The sequence below is a fragment of the Betta splendens genome, chromosome 4, assembly GCF_900634795.4.
Source record: "Betta splendens chromosome 4, fBetSpl5.4, whole genome shotgun sequence".
Lineage (NCBI taxonomy): Eukaryota > Metazoa > Chordata > Actinopteri > Anabantiformes > Osphronemidae > Betta > Betta splendens.
In genome coordinates, this window is record NC_040884.2 from 28,554,003 (window position 1) to 28,576,577 (window position 22,575).

Sequence of the window (22,575 nt, forward strand, 5' to 3'; positions counted from 1 at the left end):
ACGCATTCCTTTGACTTCACCTTTTCGCCCGCGCGTCCCGGACCTAGCGGAGGAGGCTGGAACCGCAGCTTCCTGTTGAGTTTCCCTGTTTGAGGGACAGGAACTCCCTGCCGTACTGCTTCTCCCCCGCCCATGGTAATAACACCGACCAAGGGAAGATTCCTGTGGCCGACGGGAGAAAAGGAAAAACTCGCACCCCGGACCTCCGAGCTCGGGCTTCGCGGGCACCGCAGGGATCCACATCCCGGTTCAATGGCGCTGTAGTCGGTCCAGAAGGCGAACGTTTTCCCCGCTAGCAGCGCCCGGTGAGTACAACTCATTGGTCGCGAACTTGCGTTCAGTGTTTCCCAGCGAAGTGAACGAACCCCCACGGTGGGAAAAAAAAGTTGTGCGACGTAGCTTTGGGTGTAACTTTTCTAGCAGCGCGTTGTTGAAGCTGTCAAGAAGAAACCAAGAGCCGTTTATTTGACACATTAAACAGAGCCGTGACTTATTAGCTCGAGGAGGGGAGCAGCTTGTTGTCATGCTAAGCCATTTTCCTGGCTCGCGGGCCCGACTAATCACGGGCCACGGCACGGAGCAGGGACACGGCCGTGGCTGCACGGACATGCTGGAGGCGGCTCTTCCACGAGTTTTCCACAGCAGAAGCCCACGAGCGGCCACGGTTTTCCCGCTTCAAGTGAAGTCTAGCCGGAATCTGTGGCTAGTTTTGAGCCGTGGCGAGGAGGTCTGTGTCCGCCAGGTGAGGCAGTCACAGCAGGGGAAAAGTTAAAACAGTTAGACTGTAAAGAAGTAACGATATGCGTGAAGTGAAATTAAAATGTAAAAATAATTTTATTGCCTTTAAATTGTCACTTTCCCCTGATTTTTGGGAATTACTGTAGTGGGACAGTTGTTGTGTTCAGGAACCAGACTGTATTCCCCACCCTCCTCGTGTTGCATTCACGGCCCAGGCCTCTGCTGTAAATATTAGGACTATCAGCCTCAGGGGAAATACATAAAATATTAAACGTTTTTAACGACACTTTAATGTTTAAGGTGCCAATCAAAACATTTGTGAAGGTGTTTTACTGTTGGTAAAAGAAGACTCAAACATTTTTGCATCTGCTTTTTGATAAGATTTGCTGAGAGGACACAAGGGAAGGAAGGAAGGAAGAAAGGGAGTTAGGACGGAAGGTAATGAAACATGGTGCTACTGTAGGTTAAACCACATCTATAGTTCTTTTGGGTACAGTGGTTTTTCTCTCTGGTTGCATTTCGTCAGGACGTAGAGGACGTAGAGTAGCGCAGCTTGATGTGACTGTTATAGTAGGTTCATATTATGTACAGTGGTGAAAGCAGTGAAGCTGATCAGTGGGTTTCTATTTAAAGTACGGCTCATGCTTTCCTGCGTTCTGGGTAGATGTGTAGAAGTTGTTCTAAAAGCCTGTAGGAAACTCTGGTAGGTGGCTTTAATTTTAAGAGGCATATTTGAGGATCTTTAGAAGCTCATTAGTTTTTTTACTAACAATCACTAATTACCAGGCTTAATTGCAGCTTGTGCTTAAACTATGTTTCAAACTAATCACACAGTCTGCGTTCAAAAAGCTGACTTCATATGCAAGCGTAAAGTTGTATTTGTTATGGAAGTCATTGGAGAAGTCATGATGTACTGTAGTACTCTTTGTTTGGCGACTGTTTGTCTGCATTTCAGTGTTCCTGCTTGATCGAGATAAGACCGTTTGTTTATATATGGACTTTCTGAGGCACGCTCATGTACACGCCACTCTAATGTCTGAACTGTTTGTCTTATTTTAAGTTTTGGATCGTTTCAGTCGTGTACGCGGCTTTGACTTGCACTATGTCGATGGGTGATTCATGTTACACTGATAAGTATGGTGTGAAATCTTCGAGCCGTGGGGTTTTCACACCCTGATATAGCAACATCTACAACTTCCTCCGCCGTAGCACTGTTTTTTCGGTGCAGCTAGCGGATGGAGCCCCACACACTCACTGACATTTGTGTGTTTCTTTCTGTTTGCCACCTCTGAGAAAATGTCAACATTTGCTGCAGGGTATGGGTTTTGTTCTTGCATCTGTTTCTCACCTGTGCCATGTGTCTTTCCTCTTCAAACGTTTCTAGCAGAGCTTGCTGTGATGTGTGATCTGAGATGCAACATTGCTTCATCACACATAAATGCACATATGGCAGTAGGGATTTGGGGCTTGTTACATTAAATATGCCATTGTTCCACTTGCTTGTAGCATTTCAGACAGCGCTAAGCAGCTTGGAGGCACTATTACATCTGTGCTGATTAGTGTTGCACAGTGGTGCCTTGTGTTTGCCCACTGCCCACCACACCTACTGTAGGTGGCACTGGCTTAGGCTCCAGACTGTCATTATCGCTGCAAACACATGGTGAGCTTGTTGTTAGTTAGCTGAAGTTAACACTTTAAGATGATGACTTGAGTAATTCGTTTCTGCGTCTGCTTCAGACGCTGCACTTAACAGGAACTGTCACTAAAGCAAAAGCGACCAAGGTTCCTTTTTTGAGTAATGGCCACGGTTCCTCTCCGGAATTAAAATAGAGCAATGCATTCGACAACTTCGTGGATTTAGATATTAATTCAAGGCTACTTGTCTCTGTTTTCATAAACCGGCTTTCCTTTAGCTATCTTGACCTTCTTGGATTAGTGTGAATGTTCCATTCCACTGTGTTCTTCACACTTCCCTGTTTTAGGACTGAGGTGAGTGAGCTACAGTTCGTCATGATGCTTATTCGACTCTTTCAGCTCTCTTTGATGAGATAAAAAAAGATTTCCAGTCTGTGTGATTTATTTTTTTTGATTTGTTCTGAAAACTGGTTTGCATAAGTCTTTCCCATCTCACTTCCTTCTCCCACATGCTGTATTTTCTAACTAAACATATTTATATTTAATCCCGTGCCGTTTTAAAACCGTAATCTGTTGTTATTGCATTGTTAATGGGTTAATTTAATGTGCTATATAAAAGTGTTACTTACAGCTGACCTGTTGAAACAAACTATAGGGCCATCGGTAAAGTCTTAAGTAGGACAGTAGTATGTACTGATCAACCCGTCTGTGTCTGTGTCCTTGCATTGGAGCCCAGAGACAAAATAATCGAAAAATGTGTGTTTAATGCTTATTCAGTTTTTTATAATGGAATCTAATTGATCAAGTCTTCCCAAAATTATGGGAATTATAATTTATGTAATGACAATATTAAAAGAAGCCTAAAATTTCTGTATGCTTTGCATAAAGCCTGCATGACACATTTTTGCTTTTTCTTATTTAGGGGATTTAATTGGTCTAATTTTCCAAATAGCAAATACCATATTTTTGTGAAGCTCATATCAATGTATTCTGTTTTATATAAATATTGCTTGAAATTGCTACACTTGTTGTTTTGCTGTATGAATAGCAAAAGCGACACCATCAGCTTTGTCATTTTAACCAGTATAAAAGAGATAATTAGCATATAACAACCACATTTCCTATGAGTCAGTGGGTGGACTTTTGGCTCTCTAATCATCATAACAATTTGCTTAACTGCTTGAGGCACCATGGCAACTGGTTTTTGTTTTTCTCAGTCACCACAGCTGTAGGACAGTTCAGCTGGTCTTATTCAGGACTACAGGCTCAACCACAACTTGTATAGTCCCAGCCATTCAGCCACTAATCCTCACAGACATCTAGAAGTGACCATAAAATTACCATCATGCTGTGCCCTTCAACTGTAGCAGTGTTTCTATCTGTAGATCAGAGGGCTGTGGCCTCCTGTGACCCGGTGGCTGCCACGCTTTTGTGTTGCTGATCACTCACTGTGGATTATTCTACTCACTGTCAGTTCTGGTAGCAGTGGAGTTTTTTTTGTTTTGCAGCCTGACAACCAAAAGACAGCAGTCAGCATCATCTGCTATAAGTGCTATAAGTTTTTTGAAATAACACACATCAGATTTCATGAAACAGAAGCGGTCATACTCTCATATTACACTGTTCATAACGATTCAGCACCCACTGTTTGTTGTGTCTGTCCGTACTAAGCGCACTAACATCAAGCGACCGATCAAAGCTAAATGTGCTCTGCTGCGATTGAACTGGTGCAGCTCATTTCAGTAACTCTCAAAGACATTCACAACTAAAAGGCAGGCTTGCCTTCCTACCACTTTACGGGATTTTAATTTATTTTCAAGTGTAAATGATGTAGGAAGTTTTGGGACCTTTTCATTTATGTAATATGGTGGTGAGTTTTAATGCTCATGACAAAGTTTTATATTCTAGTTACTAAACATACAAATCATATGTAGGATTGATAAAACTGTTCCTTCTCTTTTCTTTTCAGAAACATGGCGTCCACAGTGACTTTAGAGGATGCCCTGTCCAATGTGGACCTGCTGGAGGAGCTTCCTCTCCCAGACCAGCAGCCATGCATCGAGCCCCTCCCCTCGTCGGTCATGTATCAGGTCAGTGCTGACTGATAGAGAACGGTGCTAATGTAGTAAGTAATCAGGATGGTTCTTAGCAGGCACAGAGGTTTGGACTAAATTGCAGATTTTACAATTTCTAATACCATTAGCAGACATCATGTGTTTACTTTTTGGATGATTTCTGTTGAGGGGGATAAGACTTGAAAAATGAGCATGTACTGCAATGATGGAGAATAAGGGAAACATAAATTAATCTATCTGGGCATTCAGTCATAGTAATACCAATTCACTTGTGTTTTACAAATAATAAGCAATAATATTAATAATAATAATAATAATAATAATAGCTGTTGCTGTAATTGCAATTTGAGTATACCTAACATCTGAACCTTTGGGTCAGCTATTGCTATACAAGCCTAATTCGATCTGTCATGTTTTATATCCACAGCCCAACTTCAACACCAACTTTGAGGACCGAAATGCCTTTGTTACCGGGATCGCCAGATACATTGAGCAGGCCACCGTCCACTCTAGCATGGTATGGAGAATTGCTTTATTATATTGTTAGTTCGGCGCAGCCTCACATTTGGTATGTGCTTGGTGAAGCCATAAATTGACCAGAATGGGGTCAAAGTCTTGTTAGAGTCTGTTTTGGGACTGGTTTGTTTCAGCAGAGCCTTGGTGTGGCGCAGAAGGCTCGCTGGGTCCAGGCCCTGAAGCTAATGACCTGGGGATGGAAGCCTCAGTCCAGCTTCTAACAGGAATAGTGGTTCTTTGTGCGTAATTAGTGAGGGGTAATTGCTGAGGGTCTGACTCAAACAGCACTTTGTACGGCAGCAGTGCTGGCTTCAAAGCACCGATGAACTTCCACTGAGAATAAATGACTTACAAAAGAAGCCACAGTACATGTTTTAAGCTTCTATGAACTTGATCTGAACTGGGTTTAGGTTTGTTATTACTATTTTTCTCATTATCTTAGAATGTGATGTTGGAGGAAGGGCAGGAGTACGCCATCATGCTTTACACCTGGAGGAGCTGCTCCCGTGCAATACCACAGGTAAGCACTGTGTTGGCGGTATCTGTCAGATATTTCAGCAAACAAGCTGTGTGTGGTTTATCTTGCTCTCTTCTTGCATTTATTTGTGTTTTCTTACTGTTTTTTCCTTAGGTTAAATGTAATGAACAGCCCAACAGAGTGGAGATTTATGAGAAGACTGTGGAGGTCCTGGAGCCAGAAGTGACCAAGCTGATGAATTTCATGTACTTCCAGGTAGATTTGTGTTCATAAACCAGCAGAAATTCACCTTCCTAAAGTAATGACAAAAAAACCTGACCCTTCCCCTCCCTCTTCTCTCTCACACAGCGCACAGCTATCGACCGTTTCTGTGGAGAGGTCCGCCGTCTCTGTCACGCTGAGCGCAGGAAGGACTTTGTCTCCGAGGCCTACCTGCTCACCCTCGGAAAGTTCATCAACATGTTTGCCGTGCTGGACGAATTGAAGAATATGAAATGCAGCGTCAAGAACGACCACTCTGCCTACAAACGGTAGAACACACAGTCGATTCCAGCAGCAGACACTAGATGGCGACATTAGTTAGTATCAGTGATCCTGAGTCCTTCTACACCAAATTCTGTCACATACAGAGATTTGACATTGCTTTTCACAATTTGCATGTCATGTCCCATGTGTCTTTCTTACGCAACTCTGTCAGTGAACCATTTGTGTTTAAAAACCTCTGGGATTTAATATTCTAATCTTGTGTTTCTTGCCTTGGCTCAGGGCTGCTCAGTTCCTTAGAAAGATGTCTGAACCCTCATCCATTCAGGAGTCACAGAACCTGTCCATGTTCCTGGCAAATCACAACAAGATTACTCAGGTTGGTGCATGTTTATGTTGCCAAAAACAAATATGGTTGCAACGTTGTTTGGAGTGTAAACGCTAAACAAGCACAGTAATTGAGTTCTTGGTATGCGTTCAGTCTCTGCAGCAGCAGCTCGAGGTGATCAATGGCTATGAAGAGTTGCTGGCTGACATTGTCAACCTGTGTGTTGATTATTATGAGAACAAGATGTACCTCACTCCCAGTGAGAAACACATGCTACTCAAAGTGAGTCAAACTTTGCTTTGCCTAAGCTACTTATTTTAAATAATTGATTGGAGCATTACCTGCATCCTATATATAAACACGGTTCTACTTCCTCAGGTAATGGGGTTTGGCTTGTACCTCATGGATGGAAACAGCAGCAACATCTACAAACTGGATGCCAAGAAGAGAATAAACCTCACAAAGATTGACAAGTTTTTCAAGGTATAGAGGGTTAATGGGTTAAATGCACTGTTAAGTACTCTAACATTAACATTAGATGTCAAGATCAAAACGTAAAGAAGCTTGTATTCAACATAAGCAAATCAATTAGCTGAGTAGAAGTCCTAGCTGGATGTTCTTGGTCAAACATATGACCAAAATGTGTCACATAACTAAAAAAAGGTTCAGTTAGGTTGACTACAATTTGTCACACAATTAGTAAAGATTATTATACTGACTTTTACCTTGATTCATAGTTTGCTTAGTAGAATTAAAGTCGGGATATTGGAGTAAATGCTCTTAGCGTGATGTTAGTTTTTGACAAAGACATCAACAGATCAAAGTATTTATTGGACAATAGATTAGCATGATGAAGAAATACAGCATGTTTTCTTGTAGATAAAATGTTTGGGTATTATTTGGGTTGTTTTTACAGCTCTACTGTATTTTTCACCATTCTTATATTTGATTTGCTTTTTCAGTGAGACTTAAGACAGAGACACATAAGATAGTAATGCAGCTCTGTCCATGTTTTCACAGCAACTCCAGGTGGTCCCTCTGTTCGGTGACATGCAGATTGAGTTGTCCCGCTACATCAAGACCAGTGCCCACTTTGAAGAGAACAAATCCAGGTGAGAGGAACAACCAGTTTTCCTTTTGTCCAGGATGTTAACAAGCCTGCTGCATGAAAACTAAACCAGGCATTAGACATAAGGTGAGAGTACATTTAAAGACATATGTGGATATGGATGAGACTTTTCTAACTAAAGTATGATATGATGTGAATATGCATCTTTCTGCTAAGCCTTCATATGAACCTAACTAAAGATATTTTCTAATCCACTTTGATTAACTAATATTAGAACGAGCAATGCTTAATTATTGCGGTTATCTTTTCCGATCTTGTCTCCTAGGTTTTTGTCTATTAGCCTTGGTTTGTTTTGTACAAAATCCACATCTTTGTAATCTTTGCCTCTCTTAATGTTTAGGTGGACCTGCACGTCTATATCCAGCAGCCCCCAGTACAACATCTGTGAACAGATGATTCAGATCCGCGAGGATCATATGTGCTTCATCTCGGAGCTGGCTCGCTATAGCAACAGTGAGGTTAGTCTGGAATTAAAGAGGTGCGCTGCTTGTTACGGGTTCTCATCAGCGAAGTGTAAAATTGTCTTTGAAGGAAGTACGTGCTGTTCAACTTCATGGCAGCTGGGAGCCAATTATGAGAGGAAGTGTACAGTACATTGCCTCCACCACCTGGCTGTTTAAACTTGCATCCTTTATCTGAGAGTGAGAGCTCTTTCTTGTGTTTTGAGTTTCTAATTCCCAGTGATGATGTAACAGGCTTTTGAGCAGATGTCTCACCCCAGTGGATTTTCAAGCGTCACAGTTTACTGTGGTTCAGATGGAAATGTAACTGACCAGCTTGTGAGTTTGAATGGCTGCTGTACCCAAGACAGAAATTTTTCAGTAACGACCACATGCATTGAGCTGGTGTCATTTCCTCCACAAAGAAGTGATCTTAAAGTGGTGCCAGGTCCACTCACCAGCCTGTGCACTGGATATGGAAGTGAAAGATGTGACTTTGTGCTCGCGTAGGTGGTAACTGGATCAGGGCGCCAGGAAGTCCAGAAGACAGATGCAGAGTACAGAAAGCTGTTTGACTTGGCCCTCCAGGGTATGCAGCTGCTCTCCCAGTGGAGTGCTCATGTCATGGAAGTGGTGAGGAAACTCAAAGCACAAAATACATATAACTCTTAGTTAAATAAATTAAATAAAGGATCTCATCATAACCACTGTGGTAGCGTTTTTATTTTTCTAAACGTTGTGACCTTCTCTTCAGTACTCCTGGAAGCTGGTGCACCCAACAGATAAGTATTCCAACAAGGAGTGCCCAGACAGCGCTGAAGAGTATGAGCGAGCCACCAGATACAACTACACAAGCGAGGAGAAGTTTGCTCTCGTAGAGGTCAGCTACGGCTTTGCCACGTACATAAAGTTTGTTCCTTTTACCTCCAGTAGTTTTGGCACTGATTGAATGCTCCTGCCAGGTCATGGCTATGATAAAGGGACTCCAGGTGCTGATGGGACGCATGGAGAGCGTGTTCAATCACGCAGTCCGTCACACCATCTACTCAGCACTGCAGGACTTCGCTCAAGTGACTCTGCGTGACCCGTTGCGGCAGGCCATCAAGAAAAAGAAAAATGTCATCCAGAGGTGTGGGTTTTATCATCATAATAAAAAAATGGCCTGTATTAAACGCCTATGAATTGACGCCTCATTGGAGCTTTGTTTGTTGTACCGTTCCAGCGTCCTCCAGGCCATTCGGAAGACCGTCTGTGATTGGGAGACGGGTCGGGAGCCTCACAACGACCCAGCTCTCCGTGGAGAGAAAGATCCCAAGAGTGGCTTTGACATCAAGGTGCCCCGCCGCGCCGTGGGGCCCTCCAGCACGCAGGTTGGTGACCCTCCTCCTCTTGTTATCCTTTCCCCACGCCTCCAAGGTCTTGCACACCGTGACCCAGCCTGCTGTTAGCCCATACTAATCAGGCCTGTGACGCGTCTGTAGCACATTAAATTTGAGCTCAGGTCTTCAGTGTGTCATGTCAGAGTTAATCAACTCTGGATGAGAGGGATAATACGAGACTCACGAGGTTTGAGGCTGCTCTGCCTCATAAACCCACCTGTTCTGTATTCTGTAGTGTTCTGTCTTACTTCACTTGACATTTAATGAGCCTTACTTTCTCTGCTTAAATCCATACATTTTAGTCCTGGACAGCATTCATCTGTGCAGTGAGGTTTACATACTACACATATTGTCATTGTTAAGATCTGTCCCTTCATTGCCTAAACCACCCAGATTTATCAGCTTAGTGTATAATTCCAGGAACTAATCTTTTGGTTTGTTTTTTTTATGTGCAGGACTAGAAAGCTCAGTGAGGCAATCATCGTTCGTGTTTACCTATCCTAAACGAGCAGGATCAGATCTTACTCTTTGAGTAGGATGTGAGACAGATTATGTGTTCAGAAGCGTTTGACTGTACTTGGGTAAACTCTAACTGTGTAAGAACACAGTGCCACAGCCTCTCATCTCTTGAACAGGGGTCACAGGAACACTTAAACACAAAGGAGGAGGATTCATGTTTGTAATTGGTGTAAATGCATATAATAAGTTTTTATTCTGGACCACATTGGAACTAACACGTATTAAAGCCACCCATATGTGTGTGTGTGTGTGTGTGTGTGTGTGTGTGTGCAGCTTTACATGGTGAGGACTATGCTGGAGTCTCTCATTGCTGATAAAAGTGGTTCTAAGAAGACTCTGCGCAGCAGTCTGGAGGGTCCCACCATCCTTGACATTGAGAAGTTTCACCGCGAGTCCTTCTTTTACACCCACCTGCTGAACTTCAGTGGTAATAAACAGGAGCGTACACATGAGAACACTTTGACTACTGAAAGAAAACCTGCTCCGTATGAGAACCAGCTTTGTCTTCCATGCAGAGACCTTGCAGCAGTGTTGTGACCTCTCGCAGCTGTGGTTCAGAGAGTTCTTCCTGGAGCTCACCATGGGTCGCAGGATCCAGTTTCCTATTGAGATGTCCATGCCATGGATACTAACTGACCACATTTTGGAGACCAAGGAAGCTTCCATGATGGAGTAAATATGACTTTTATGTTAAACATAACTCTTACACCTCTTATACATTACTTACTATAACCTTTCAGACTCAGTTTAGCTGTTGGTTCCTGGCAGCATTTCGTTAGCATTAGATTTTTGAAGTCTTCTAATTCATTAAGGCAGACGCCTGACTGTGAGACTTGACTGTGAGACTTGACTGGAGGCGTTACTGGCTGGGAACATTCAGCAATTGCAACTTCATTTTTTTTTTCAAGCGGGCGTGGACAAAATCCTTAACATTGAGATTAACCATGAATGTTTCATGTGTGTTTTTAAATCTTTGCTGAAGGATTATATTAATATGAGGCAGGTTTTACATAAGCCAGTAAGCATGTCAACTGGCAAGTGCTGTACGTAATTCTTCACGTTCACCCAAATTTTTGCAAATGTCTTTTTATTACCCATGTAGCTGTTAATAACAGAAACTAAATCATGGACTGCACCTTCTGTAGAAGCTGTGCAGTACATTTTAATTAAAGTCTAATTTAGATTTGCTGTTTTAGTTTTATATGGCCAACAGTTTGACACTGGATTGTATCTGTTGGGACTGATAGATTCTGTGCTGGTTCTACCTTCTGTCGTTTTTGTAACAAGTATTTCTAATGGCTGAGATTTGCTGAGACATCTCATCCACTCGCACAAATTCAAATAAAGACCAATGGGAATAAATGGTTTTTTTCTCACATCTTCCTCCAGGTATGTGCTGTATCCTCTGGATTTGTACAACGACAGCGCACACTATGCCCTGACCAAATTCAAGAAGCAGTTCCTTTACGATGAAATAGAGGCTGAGGTATGAGGATGCGCTTGATGATTTATATTCCAGCCAAACACAAACTTTATTATGTGATGAAGAATGTCGCCTTTCTAAATATAGTTTTATTGATGCTACTGCCACAAGCACATGTTTCGTATCTGTTTTCCTCATTATTCTCAGTTGCAGTCGTGCATCTTATAAGCTGTAATTTCACCGCTTTTCCAATTGTTATGTAACAGATTATATAAGTGCAACTGATGCAGTTACTAAAAGCTTTGTTAATCTGTATGTATGTGCAGATGGAGTTAGACAAAGTGATGACAGAGGAGGCGCAACAGCTGTCGCAAACAGAGCCGTGTCTAGAGAAGCGTTCCTAGCAGTTTATTTCAAAATCATCATTAAAGACAGAGTTAAAAATAAATATAAGTGGTAGAAAACACCAAGATCTAAACAAGTGACTGTCCTTGTCACTAAGCAATTGTGTGGAATGCACTACATTCCCTAGACATTGCAGATGTTATTTATTTAAATAAGGTATTTTATTAAGTTTCTTTGTTGTTGGTTGTAACAGAACCATAAAACATGCTTGTGAACATAAATGTTGATTGGAAACCGCTTCTTTTTACAGGTCAACTTGTGCTTTGACCAATTTGTCTACAAGCTGGCTGATCAGATATTTGCCCACTACAAGATTCTAGCAGGAAGGTAGGTGGTTTGTGTGGACCTTGGCCTCTGTTGTGTGTTGATCAGCTGCAGACTTAACAGCAGGTTACCAGCCACAATAGTTTACTCACTAAAGGTTTTATCACCAGCCAACCTTACAGTCTCTCTACAGCCCAAGTCAATCAGTAGGGACTGATACATGTCATAAATAGAGTGTGAACTGTTCAAATGGCCAATTTACACATCAGGTTGGGTAGCAAGTTAGACTGAACATATAATAAGCAGCTCAAAGTGATTCATAGACATTTTGGACAATTAACTATGAAAATAGTGAATAATGGTTTATTAAAGTTCCACTTTTTATAAGCAAAAAGATATAAAAGTCTTGAATCAGTTTGATCACCACTTGACAGTGCTTTGGATAATGCTAGACACTGAACTCTGCGGCGCCTAGATGCATCTTCTTTAAAATGCAACATCTAGCTGGAAGGGGCTGATGAGGAGGCATGTGAAATTAAAGAATAGTGACCTTTACCTTTCTTCAATCTTTTAGTCTTCTGCTTGACAAACGCTTGAGAACTGATTGCAAGAACCAGGGGGCCAATATTCCCTGGCCTGCTTCCAACCGTTACGAGACACTACTCAAACAACGCCACGTGCAGGTACTGCTGGATTCTGCCCTGTCTGCAGTGGCACTGTGGCTCTGTTACTAACGAGTTGTGAATCTCAGCTCCTAGGTCGATCCATTGACCTAAACAGACTCATCACTCAGAGGGTGTCTGCTGCACTTTACAAGTCTCTGGATCTGGCAATCAGTCGCTTCGAGAGTGAGGACCTCACCTCCATCATGGTAGAGTTTATATTTTCACTGTCCAAAGTTGAACTGGGAATATGAGAACACTGTTATAAGGTAACGCTGTGGACTTTTTAACCAGGAACTGGAAGGCCTTCTGGACATCAACCGTATGACGCACAAGCTCCTCAGCAAGTTCTTGACTCTGGACAGCTTGGACGCCATGTTCCGAGAAGCAAACCACAATGTGTCCGCTCCTTATGGCCGAATAACCCTGCACGTCTTCTGGGAGCTCAACTATGACTTCTTGCCCAACTACTGCTACAATGGCTCCACTAACAGGTAACAGCCATGCTGCTGCATTATATCCATGGTGAGACTCAGGAAAGAATCCACACATAACTTGTATCTGTGTGTTCAGGTTTGTACGCACCATCCTGGCCTTCTCACAGGAGTTCCAGAGGGACAGACCGCCCAATGCTCAACCCCAGTATCTGTATGGGTCAAAGGTCAGCACACTCTCCATCACCACTCACAGAGAAAGTGTGGTGCTTCCTCTACCTCTACTGAATCCCAATGGTTTAGCAAAACATTCATTATGTTAGCAAAACGCAGCTTATCTGGAGAACAAGTAAAAAAACACAAGGTGAGAGCACTGGGAATAAGTCCATCCTGTTTGAAGTGAAGTATTGATATGAGTGAGTTATACAGGCAGGCTAACTTTAGGCCTTTATGAAGCATTTTTTCTTCATTTTAGAGTAAAGTAATGTGGCGTCTGTGAAAACATTTAATTTATACTAAGCCCAATACACCAGTGGATAAAAATACATAGACTGGACGAAACAATGCTGTGGTGACCTCAATCCAGTTGATTCATGCCGGCTCAGTGCCAGACAGCTTAGCGAGTGTCCTCAGCTCATGGTCTTGGTTAATTATGTGGCCGGTGGTCTGCGACGAGAGGAGGGGGGGCTGCATGATGGCAGCATGTTTGCAGCTATCCTGGCTGGTGCTCCTGGGAGTGTACAGGTGTCGAGGTGCAGACATGTCCTGGAGGGTGGAGTTGGTCACCACTGGACATCCGTCGGTGGACTGGTTGGGGATGGAGCAGATAGTGTGGAGGCATCCCCACAGCAAAACGCCGGCGATGACCAGGAGTAAAATGCAGCAGGTCAGCCAGACGCCCATGGCCAGCTCCCAGCCGGCTCTGTCATGACCTTCACTGCTCTCACTCAGAGTGCTAAACACCTGGCACTGCTCCCGCACGGGATTGGCGGCCTGGCACGTCACGCACAAGAAGTACGCGGTCTGCGGGAGCAGGTTAGCCAGGTGCGTGCTGGTCTGGCTGACAGGGATTCGCTCCTCGTGCGTGAAGCTCTTGCGCTTGTAGCCCATAATCAAGCTGTTCCAGTTTGGGTCGTACATGACGCTGTAGAAGGTGTCGCGGCAGCTGGGGGACGGCGGCCAGCTCACTCTGGCTGAGGTGGAGGAGATGTTGTAGACTACAACTCCCATGATGGAGGGCTGCTTGTGAAGTTGGTTGGATTATGACTGGTGTGTTTTCCTGACGTCTGTCAGCCTTTGTGCAGTCACAGTGTAAAAGCAAACTGAAGGAGAGACAACATAAACACTGAATAAGCAGAAGCTGATGGTTGCGCTTATTTGTCGTCTGAACTGGCAAATTGTAACCATGAGAATAGCAGTTTGTTTGTGCTTGTTTGCCTTTGATAACAGCTTTGATCAGTAATTGGATCCCATGACCAAATAGCTTGTACATATAGGCTTAATAGAAAGCATTTCCTTCCTGTATCATGCTCACCGGCTACAATGTACACAACAAATCCTTCCTGGATTGAACAGTATCAAATCTCCTGCTTACCCACTCATCTGTCACCAAGACGGATAGTATCATGACATAATAAGCATTGTATGAAGGATTATCTGGGGACTAAGTGCATTGCTGGGGAGGAGGTAAGCTTATATACAGATGTTCAGCAAATGACATAATGTGAAAATGCTCCTCAGTGCTGTCTGTCACCTGATACAAGACAGGAGAAGCTGCTAACCTTCAACATACTCATACTACATACTACATTTTATTCAATTTGTAAAATGAGTGCATATTTTTTGATATTACAGCACAACCATGTATCAAACTGTGGTGAAATAATTTTATTAGCATTCATTTTAATTCAAGTCATTGAAATGCACATCTAGTTTTCCACTAAGGCATAGTGGCTATGCACTTTAATAGTTGTGTTGTTTTTGCTTATTAATCCCACATTTCCGAGTGAGGGATCTAACTGAGCTATCATAAAAGATAGACCGACACAGATAATCTCACTTAAAACGGTAGGCGTGGAAGTCACTTTATTATGGTTTTAATACTGATTCACCATTTTTAATTTGACTCAATAAATCTGACATTACGTATTTTTTCTGTTGCATCAGCTGTAACCCATACATGTAGCAACATGTTAATGATGCATGTTCATGATGGGGATAACTTACCTAGGAAACGGCTCCAGCACATGTTGAGCAAATCAATCTGTGGAGCCTCAGGTATCGTTCCGTATTATCCTCTGCTCCGGCATAATAACATCTATTCCACTGTCACTATACGAGGAGCTCCGATGCCGGTGCTGCTGTGTAGATTTTCAACCTCAGGAGTGGCAGACTGGTGGTGCGTTCTCGACTCCACCGTCGCCACAGTAGTGGGAGTGTAGAGCTGGATTAGATTGACATCAGCTTCAACTCTGCCGACGGGGGGGAGAGGGAGCTGAAAATCTGAATCTGAAATCTGTTGCAGCGGATGTTGGAAACGAGCAGTCGAATGGGTCGCGTTATTGATTGTGCTTACAAGTTGCTTTGAATTCAGCAGAATAATTTATCAAGACACGTCATGTCGATGTTGTTTTACTTTCACAAATATATGCAGCTTCTGGAACTAGCAGCAGGATGGTCGTTGGGTCTGTCCATCTGTTCCAGTCTGTCATCCGCTGACCAGATTGTCATTAAAGCTGCTGTGTAAACTCGTGGTCCCCAGATGATGATTCCTTGTGCTGATAATGATCCCCTGGCAGTGCAGTTCTCATCAAGCTGATATTTCAGCATGCAAATATATCAAAGTCTGAGGGACAGATTGACGAGTCCTTTGACACTAATGGGGGCAACGTTGAGCCTCTTATTACTGCGGTTCACATTCAAATGTCCGAATGATTTACATGAATAAATGACTTCAAAGTACGAATGACGGTAACTGAGCCTCTCTTTATTCCATTTATACATCTTCTATTCAACCTCCCAATGTTAGTGATCAATCAAATAGTCACAGCCTGACTCTAACATGTTCACTTACTCTTCTGAATGTAGACGTTGAACCAGGCGTACAGCAGCATATTTGGCGCCTACAGGAACTTCCTGGGTCCCCCACACGTCAAGGTCATGTGCAGACTGCTGGGCTATCAAGGCATCGCTGTGGTGATGGAGGAACTACTGAAGGTTGTCAAAAGCCTGGTGAGTTGGACAGTAAGCGCTGATGGTGTGTGGCAGGCATGAGTACATCCCTGGAACTTCCTGCTGTTAAAGGATAATGGGGCAGTTGTCTTTTGCTGATGTTCCGATTGGACCAAAACCAATATGAGCTCATTTCTTTGATCCAGTGTATAAGCTGCTGTTTCATCTTCCACCTTTCTGCTTTAGCTTCAGGGAACCATAATGCAGTATGTGAAGACCCTTATGGAGGTGATGCCCAAGATCTGCAGACTACCTCGCCATGAATACGGCTCACCAGGTACTCCCACTGTGATACAACCCTGGAACCTGATGCATTCAAATCAACAGAAATGTTCACACTTCAGAGCTGCATTTATGGTTGTGACATATAGGATATAAAACGCTCTTAGCCGTGACATTGAACCCCACTTATTAATCATCTCGTCATATGCTTATAGGCTAGTTGTCCCCAACCCCGGGCCATAGTTCGGTACCGTTCCTGCTAATAAAGCTGCATACACAGTGGAGTCACGTTTATCATTATATTTAGACAATACCAGTATTTCTGCCGGTTGTGTCATTTTAACCGTAAAGACCAGTTCATGTAATTGTTGTGACATTAAACACATATGTGGCGCAAAATAGGTTGTGGACTGCTGCTTTAGATGTCTGGTTAGTTGTGAGTGAGGGGCCTGTAGGCATGGTAAGTGGTTCAGGACTATTAAACTGTGTGACAGATGTGAATGCAAATGAGAGATGAGATAAACGAGTTTTTTTCTCAGGTATCCTGGAGTTCTTTCACCACCAGCTCAAGGACATTGTTGAGTATGCTGAGCTGAAGACAGTGTGTTTCCAGAACCTGCGGGAAGTGGGCAACGCCATGCTGTTCTGTCTGCTGAGCGAGCAGAGCCTGGTGAGCGTCATTTTAAATGTGTTTTCAATATGCACGTCCACATCGGGGCTCGGACTCTCACTGTGTGCCTTTTTCAGTCCCAGGAAGAAGTCTGCGATTTGCTTCACGCTGCACCTTTCCAGAACATCCTTCCCAGAGTCCACGTCAAAGGTAAACACAGGCCCGTTGAGCTGAAAGCATCCAGAGTGTTGCATTTAAACACATGCACAGAGGCAGGAAGGCTATACAACCAAAGTGTCAAGATTGTCTGTTGTGGAAACATACTCGCATTGTGACCTGGTGTTTCTTTTTTTTAACACTGGCGTGAGCAGCTCTGCTATAGCGTAATGGTATTTTCATTATTGTCACCCAAGAACCACTCTGCTGTGAATACAGTGCTGTTTCCTGTCACTTTGAGTTTTTGATACAGTAATGTTCTGTAAAATAAATCTTTGGTGATTTGCAAAAGATTTCTCAGTCTGTTCTGGATTGATAGAATGCTTTCAACAGGAGATAGTAACTTGTTTCTTGTGTGTATTGAGATGGGATTTGTTGTCTGTTTAAAAAAACTTGTCAGATCAGACTTGGTGATATTTTATTCTTGCCTCACTGTGTAGAGGGAGAACGTCTGGATGCCAAGATGAAGCGCTTGGAAGCCAAGTACACAGCGCTACATATGGTTCCGCTGATAGAGCGGCTTGGCACCCCACAGGTACCGGAGCCAAGAATGCCTTGAAATATAAATATCACACTTCCACTTCACAGATCCATTGTAAATTGTAAATCCTACAACATGTCTCTTCTGTTTTTAGCAAATTGCCATTGCTCGCGAGGGCGACCTTCTGACCAAAGAGAGGCTGTGCTGCGGTCTGTCCATGTTCGAGGTCATCCTCGCACGCGTACGCGGGTTCTTGGACGACCCCATCTGGCGTGGACCGCTGCCCAGCAACGGCGTGATGCACGTGGATGAGTGCGTGGAGTTCCATCGTCTCTGGAGTGCCATGCAGTTCGTGTACTGCATCCCTGTGGGAGCCCATGAGTTCACAGTGGAGTGAGTGCAACAAACCTGTATCGCAACCTCATGCAATCTTTAAATTGATCTTGGCTCATGCACCCGATTCCCGTGTTTCAGGCAGTGCTTTGGCGACGGCCTCCACTGGGCTGGCTGCATGATCATAGCCCTCCTGGGACAACAGAGACGCTTCGACATTCTGGACTTCAGTTATCACCTTCTAAAGGTGCAGAAACATGATGGCAAAGATGAGATCATCAAGAGCGTGGTGAGTTATAGGAAAAGATACCTCAAAAGCAGCAGTGTATCACATAATGGGCTCTATGTGTCATAGAGTGAATGACTTGTCAGAGAGACGTTCTTTTTCTAGATTATGGGCTAAAGTTTATACGTCACAAATATTTTCTTCTTCCCTTCAGCCACTGAAGAAAATGGTCGACAGAATTCGGAAATTCCAGGTCCTCAACGATGAGATTTTTGCCATCCTGAACAAGTACCTGAAGTCTGGAGATGGAGAGAACATGCCTGTGGAACACGTCCGATGCTTCCAGCCACCAATACACCAGTCCCTTGCCAGCAGCTGAGATGCTCCTGCTGCCGCTGTTGAGACTTTGGACCAGCGTGAAATTTCAAACACTGTCAGCATTACCAGAGTATCTACAATGATTCCTCCTCATTTACTTTAGGTCTTTAGTAACAAAGGACAATTAAATGTAAGGATGTTGGGTCACACATTTGTCAATTATTTCTTGTATTCACTTGTGCCTTATCAAAAATGAAATGATTATACCCTTTTTTTGGATAAACTATTTGTGGTTTTATACTTGCAGGAAGTAATAGATCAGGAAGGGGAAATCGGTTTTATGAGATGAATATTTAAGGGTTTGCAGTGCTAGAATATTATGGGTGAACAATAACCTATTTTAAATGGAGGTGAAAGTTAATTTTGTATTTTCATTGTTGCTGAACGAGCATGCTAAACATTTTAAAAGTAACAAAGTTTATACGCATGTTATGCATTTATTCACTGCCTTGTGTTTCAAATGTTTTAATCATTTTAAGTCAATAAATACGTAACAAATCTGATATGCCATCTCGGGAGCTTTTCATGTAAACACAACCAAAAAAAAAGTTCAAAATGATTTCCAACAGAAATTATTTTCAAGTATTATGAAACTCAAATTATAGTCATCATCTAGAGTTTTTCTTCAAAATGTAGTCATTTTCATCAGGACCTCCCAGAATATATCTCTCTATATATATTAAAAGTTTTTTTTGATTTATAGAAAGTCAGTCAGTGCATGGATATGCTTGTACATATAACAAATCATTTCTTTAAAAAATATTTACACCGCTACAGAGGAATGAAATCATGTTCTAATTGTATCTGAATATGAGCAGGTCATATTCTGAGAAAAGTAAGGCAAATCAAAATGCTCCATACAATCCACTGGTCTGTCTAAGTTGACCCTCCCCCCAACAGCTGATTGTCTTATTTTTATACACCATGTCTACAACAACGCTAGTCACTCAGTAAGGACCTGGAGTGTCCTTAATGATCCAGTGAGGACATCATTGCCCCATTTCTTCTTGAGATGCTGTCAAAAGGCAAACCTATTTCTCTGTCCTCCATGTTTGCTGTAGACTCCTCAGTATTTAGCAGTTCATAGGAGCTGTGGGAGGCCATGCCATTGGCTGCGGGAAAGGTCCTTTCTTCCTTCCTAATAGACACAGCAAGAGTAGCCAAGCTAACATTAATGTCTTTGAAGGCGTGGAGAAGGAAGATTCCCACGATGATTGTGAGAAAGCCACTGAGGGTTCCGATCACGTCGTCTGTGCCCATGTGCTCCCATTCCTTGAAAAGAATGGCTGAGCATGTGAGCACTGATGTGGTGAAGAATACGTAGTAAATGGGAGTCACCAATGAGGTGTTGAATATGTCCAGAGCCTTGTTCAGGTAGTTGATCTGCGTGCTCACACAGGCCACCAGAGCCAGAAGCAGGAACCAGGCCAGAGGGTTTCTTAGGACACTTTTCCCTGCAATTAGTTCCTTTATGGCAATGCCTAGTCCTTTGACACAGGACACTGATAATGCCCCAATTACTGAGCAGATAGTGATGTAGACAAGGATGTTGGTCTGACCATGACGAGGACCCACAACAAATATGAAGATAAGGGCCACAATGATGACAAGTGTAGCAAATACGAGAAAACCTGGATAAAAAGAAAAAGGGCTTTTATTACTCGCTTCATAACTGGAAAAGGGTAATCGACAATGTCAAAAATATTGTTCTGCCATACTATGATGTATTGTGCTTCACACATGACAGCATATTTTCCCCCCTTACCTGGGTCGACCAGTTTCTTGGCCATGTGCTCCAGGCTGTTGATCTCTTCCTCTTGTGGGGCGTGAATCACCATGGTGGTGGAGCCCAGGATACTGAGCAGACAGCCAAGCTTCCCGTGCAGGTTTAACCGCTCTGTCAGGAAGTATGAAGACAGCACGGCGCTGCAAAGGCATATTTAGAGTCAGTCACAGTGACTCTGTGCCACAAATCTCGTCACAAACAAACGGGAGTGGCCAGTGTAGACAAAAATCAATTGTCCAGTTAATGCAGTGGGTCATTTGTACCTGACAAGCACGCTGAGGGCTCCCAGTGGGGTGACCAGCGTTGCAGGAGCAAAGGCATATGCTGCAAAGTTGGCTGCTTCACCAGCTCCCACTAGAAAACATTAAAATATAGAAATGTATATATAATGTAATGAAGGCACAAAGACAAAGACCTGCTCTCTGTGGTTTACCATGTGTTGCAATGATATAAACAAAGCAAGGACAACAACAACAAACTTGCTTTGAAGCTAGGTAAAAAAGTTTCATTACACATTTGAATTATTAGTGTCCTCACTTACTGGATAGTAAACCAGCCCACCATAGCCATTCTTTCAAATATGCATGACCACCCTGGCCTGAAGAGCAAGACAAACAGAACACAACATTTTAATAAACGCACGCAGATGAGCAAAATCTAAATCATGTAATCCTGACAACACTTCAGGCTGATACATTTGATTGAAGGTCATATTAATGATTACTAAGTATTTAAAGAGTGCTGCTGACTCTCAAACACCCTACCCACCTTAGCACATCCAGGCATGCCTGTAATGTAACCAAGCCATCATCAGACTCCACTGGTTTGACTTCTTAGCCGAGTTTCAGTATTACATCACTAAATCAGGGAGTGTCACAACTCAGGTGACTTAGCAGGACGATTTGTGTTGTAAGGTTAATGTCATTTTAACGTCATTTATTCATAACTGACAACTCATTCCTATGTGTTTATGTGTTAGGTTCACTAAAATGTGCAACAGACACATGTTACCTACCGGCTCGCATAGATCCTTTCCGTGCCAGCCTAAGAAGTCCTTTCTTCTTGAGAATAAAACTCCCTCCGATGAATATGCTGGAACTGATGGCCAGTCCCAGACCAATGTAAAAATCATACTTCCCCTTGTCTTGACCCATAGTGAGGCTGGTTGAGTTGTTGCCCTCGGTCACATTTACTACCAAACAATGCAGATGATGACCAAAAGTACAATTCTGGCCAGTCCAGACACCTGAGAGCAGAGGGCAAGGAAGACAAGACAAGGCAAGACATCAATAAGCTGCTGTGGGAAAGTGATCTGTCCAGCGTCATTAGTAAACCAGTGACATACCGTTTCCACAGGAGACATTACAAACTGGATCGTAACTTGGTTTGTGGGGATAATCCATCAAAGTAACCGCTTGTTAAGCACTAACTAGCTTTAGTGCGCGCTGGTCCCGCACAGAAACACAGAGGAACTGTGGAGCAGCCTATCGGTTGTTCGGTTGTAGCAATACAAAACACCTTTGTCCCTCAAGCAGGATTCAGGAACTGACACACCACTGAGGGCAATGTTAACCTGGACACGCTAGGTGTAGCCAGCTAACCAAGCTAGAGGTCATCCAGAAACAGGTTTGGTGGGTTCATTACCTGGTTCGTATCTGTCACCACAACGTTGTACACTGTTTAAGGGAGCAGTCACGTTCAGATCACAAGTGCCGTTCAACTGTAGGTGGATTAGCTTAGCTGCAGGCGCGCGGCGGCTAGCTAGTTGGCTAACGACGGCAGTTAGCACGAGCGAAGAGTTGCGTTAGGGTTAACGCGAGAGTTAAATACCTGTCCAAAGTTGCCCGGTCCCCCTCAGCGACGAGTCAGCGGGAGCAGCGGGCGTTGGCTAATAGACAGCCCTCTGCGCCGCTCTGTGACCAGCCATCACTTACTCTCGCCTCGCTCCAGCAGCAGAGATACCACTTGGCTTGACTGCCGCACCGCGAGGTTCTTCTTCGGCTCGTCACCGCAGACGCGTGCGCGCCCCCCGCAGGCCGACCGAGGAAACACACTGCAAATCAACCAAGCTGGCACTCACCTTTAAGTCAATAACAGTAATTCAGTACAATGTAAGTTCAAAGTGAATCAGTTTCATGACAAAACTGTCTTAGATTTTACACAGTACAGTTAATAGATTAGGTT

General features: G+C 43.4%; 3 protein-coding genes across 4 annotated transcripts; 1 reads left to right on the plus strand and 2 right to left on the minus strand.

Annotated features, from left to right (window-relative positions):
• The first annotated feature begins 16 nt into the window (after positions 1 to 16).
• On the plus strand, positions 17 to 19,108 carry cyfip1 (cytoplasmic FMR1 interacting protein 1). Its single transcript, XM_029146720.3, has 31 exons — positions 17 to 305; positions 4,343 to 4,463; positions 4,876 to 4,965; positions 5,407 to 5,484; positions 5,596 to 5,697; positions 5,791 to 5,972; positions 6,208 to 6,304; positions 6,407 to 6,535; positions 6,632 to 6,736; positions 7,274 to 7,365; positions 7,723 to 7,840; positions 8,333 to 8,455; positions 8,577 to 8,702; positions 8,785 to 8,951; positions 9,045 to 9,192; positions 9,994 to 10,147; positions 10,236 to 10,392; positions 11,110 to 11,206; positions 11,799 to 11,875; positions 12,387 to 12,495; positions 12,564 to 12,683; positions 12,769 to 12,968; positions 13,048 to 13,135; positions 15,996 to 16,139; positions 16,326 to 16,416; positions 16,901 to 17,031; positions 17,109 to 17,181; positions 17,628 to 17,722; positions 17,823 to 18,061; positions 18,143 to 18,290; positions 18,442 to 19,108. The coding sequence occupies exons 2-31, from the start codon at positions 4,347 to 4,349 to the stop codon at positions 18,604 to 18,606; spliced, it is 3,762 nt and encodes a 1,253-aa protein (XP_029002553.1). The 5' UTR covers positions 17 to 305; positions 4,343 to 4,346; the 3' UTR covers positions 18,607 to 19,108.
• Positions 11,535 to 15,316, minus strand: LOC114853401 (fibronectin type III domain-containing protein 9). Its single transcript, XM_029146726.2, has 2 exons — positions 15,135 to 15,316; positions 11,535 to 14,230 (listed from the first exon to the last, which is right to left on the minus strand). Exon 2 carries the CDS (start codon positions 14,136 to 14,138, stop codon positions 13,500 to 13,502), a length of 639 nt encoding a protein of 212 aa, XP_029002559.1. The 5' UTR covers positions 14,139 to 14,230; positions 15,135 to 15,316; the 3' UTR covers positions 11,535 to 13,499.
• nipa2 (NIPA magnesium transporter 2) lies at positions 19,055 to 22,391 on the minus strand. Of its 2 annotated transcripts, none has more exons than XM_029146725.3 (6): positions 22,222 to 22,391; positions 21,407 to 21,637; positions 20,933 to 20,989; positions 20,655 to 20,745; positions 20,371 to 20,531; positions 19,055 to 20,236 (listed from the first exon to the last, which is right to left on the minus strand). In XM_029146725.3, the coding sequence occupies exons 2-6, from the start codon at positions 21,543 to 21,545 to the stop codon at positions 19,575 to 19,577; spliced, it is 1,110 nt and encodes a 369-aa protein (XP_029002558.1). In that variant the 5' UTR covers positions 21,546 to 21,637; positions 22,222 to 22,391; the 3' UTR covers positions 19,055 to 19,574. The 2 variants fall into 2 exon arrangements, with proteins under 2 accessions (XP_029002558.1, XP_055364500.1); XM_055508525.1 differs by lacking the exon at positions 22,222 to 22,391 and adding an exon at positions 21,737 to 22,148.
• Positions 22,392 to 22,575: the final 184 nt, after the last annotated feature.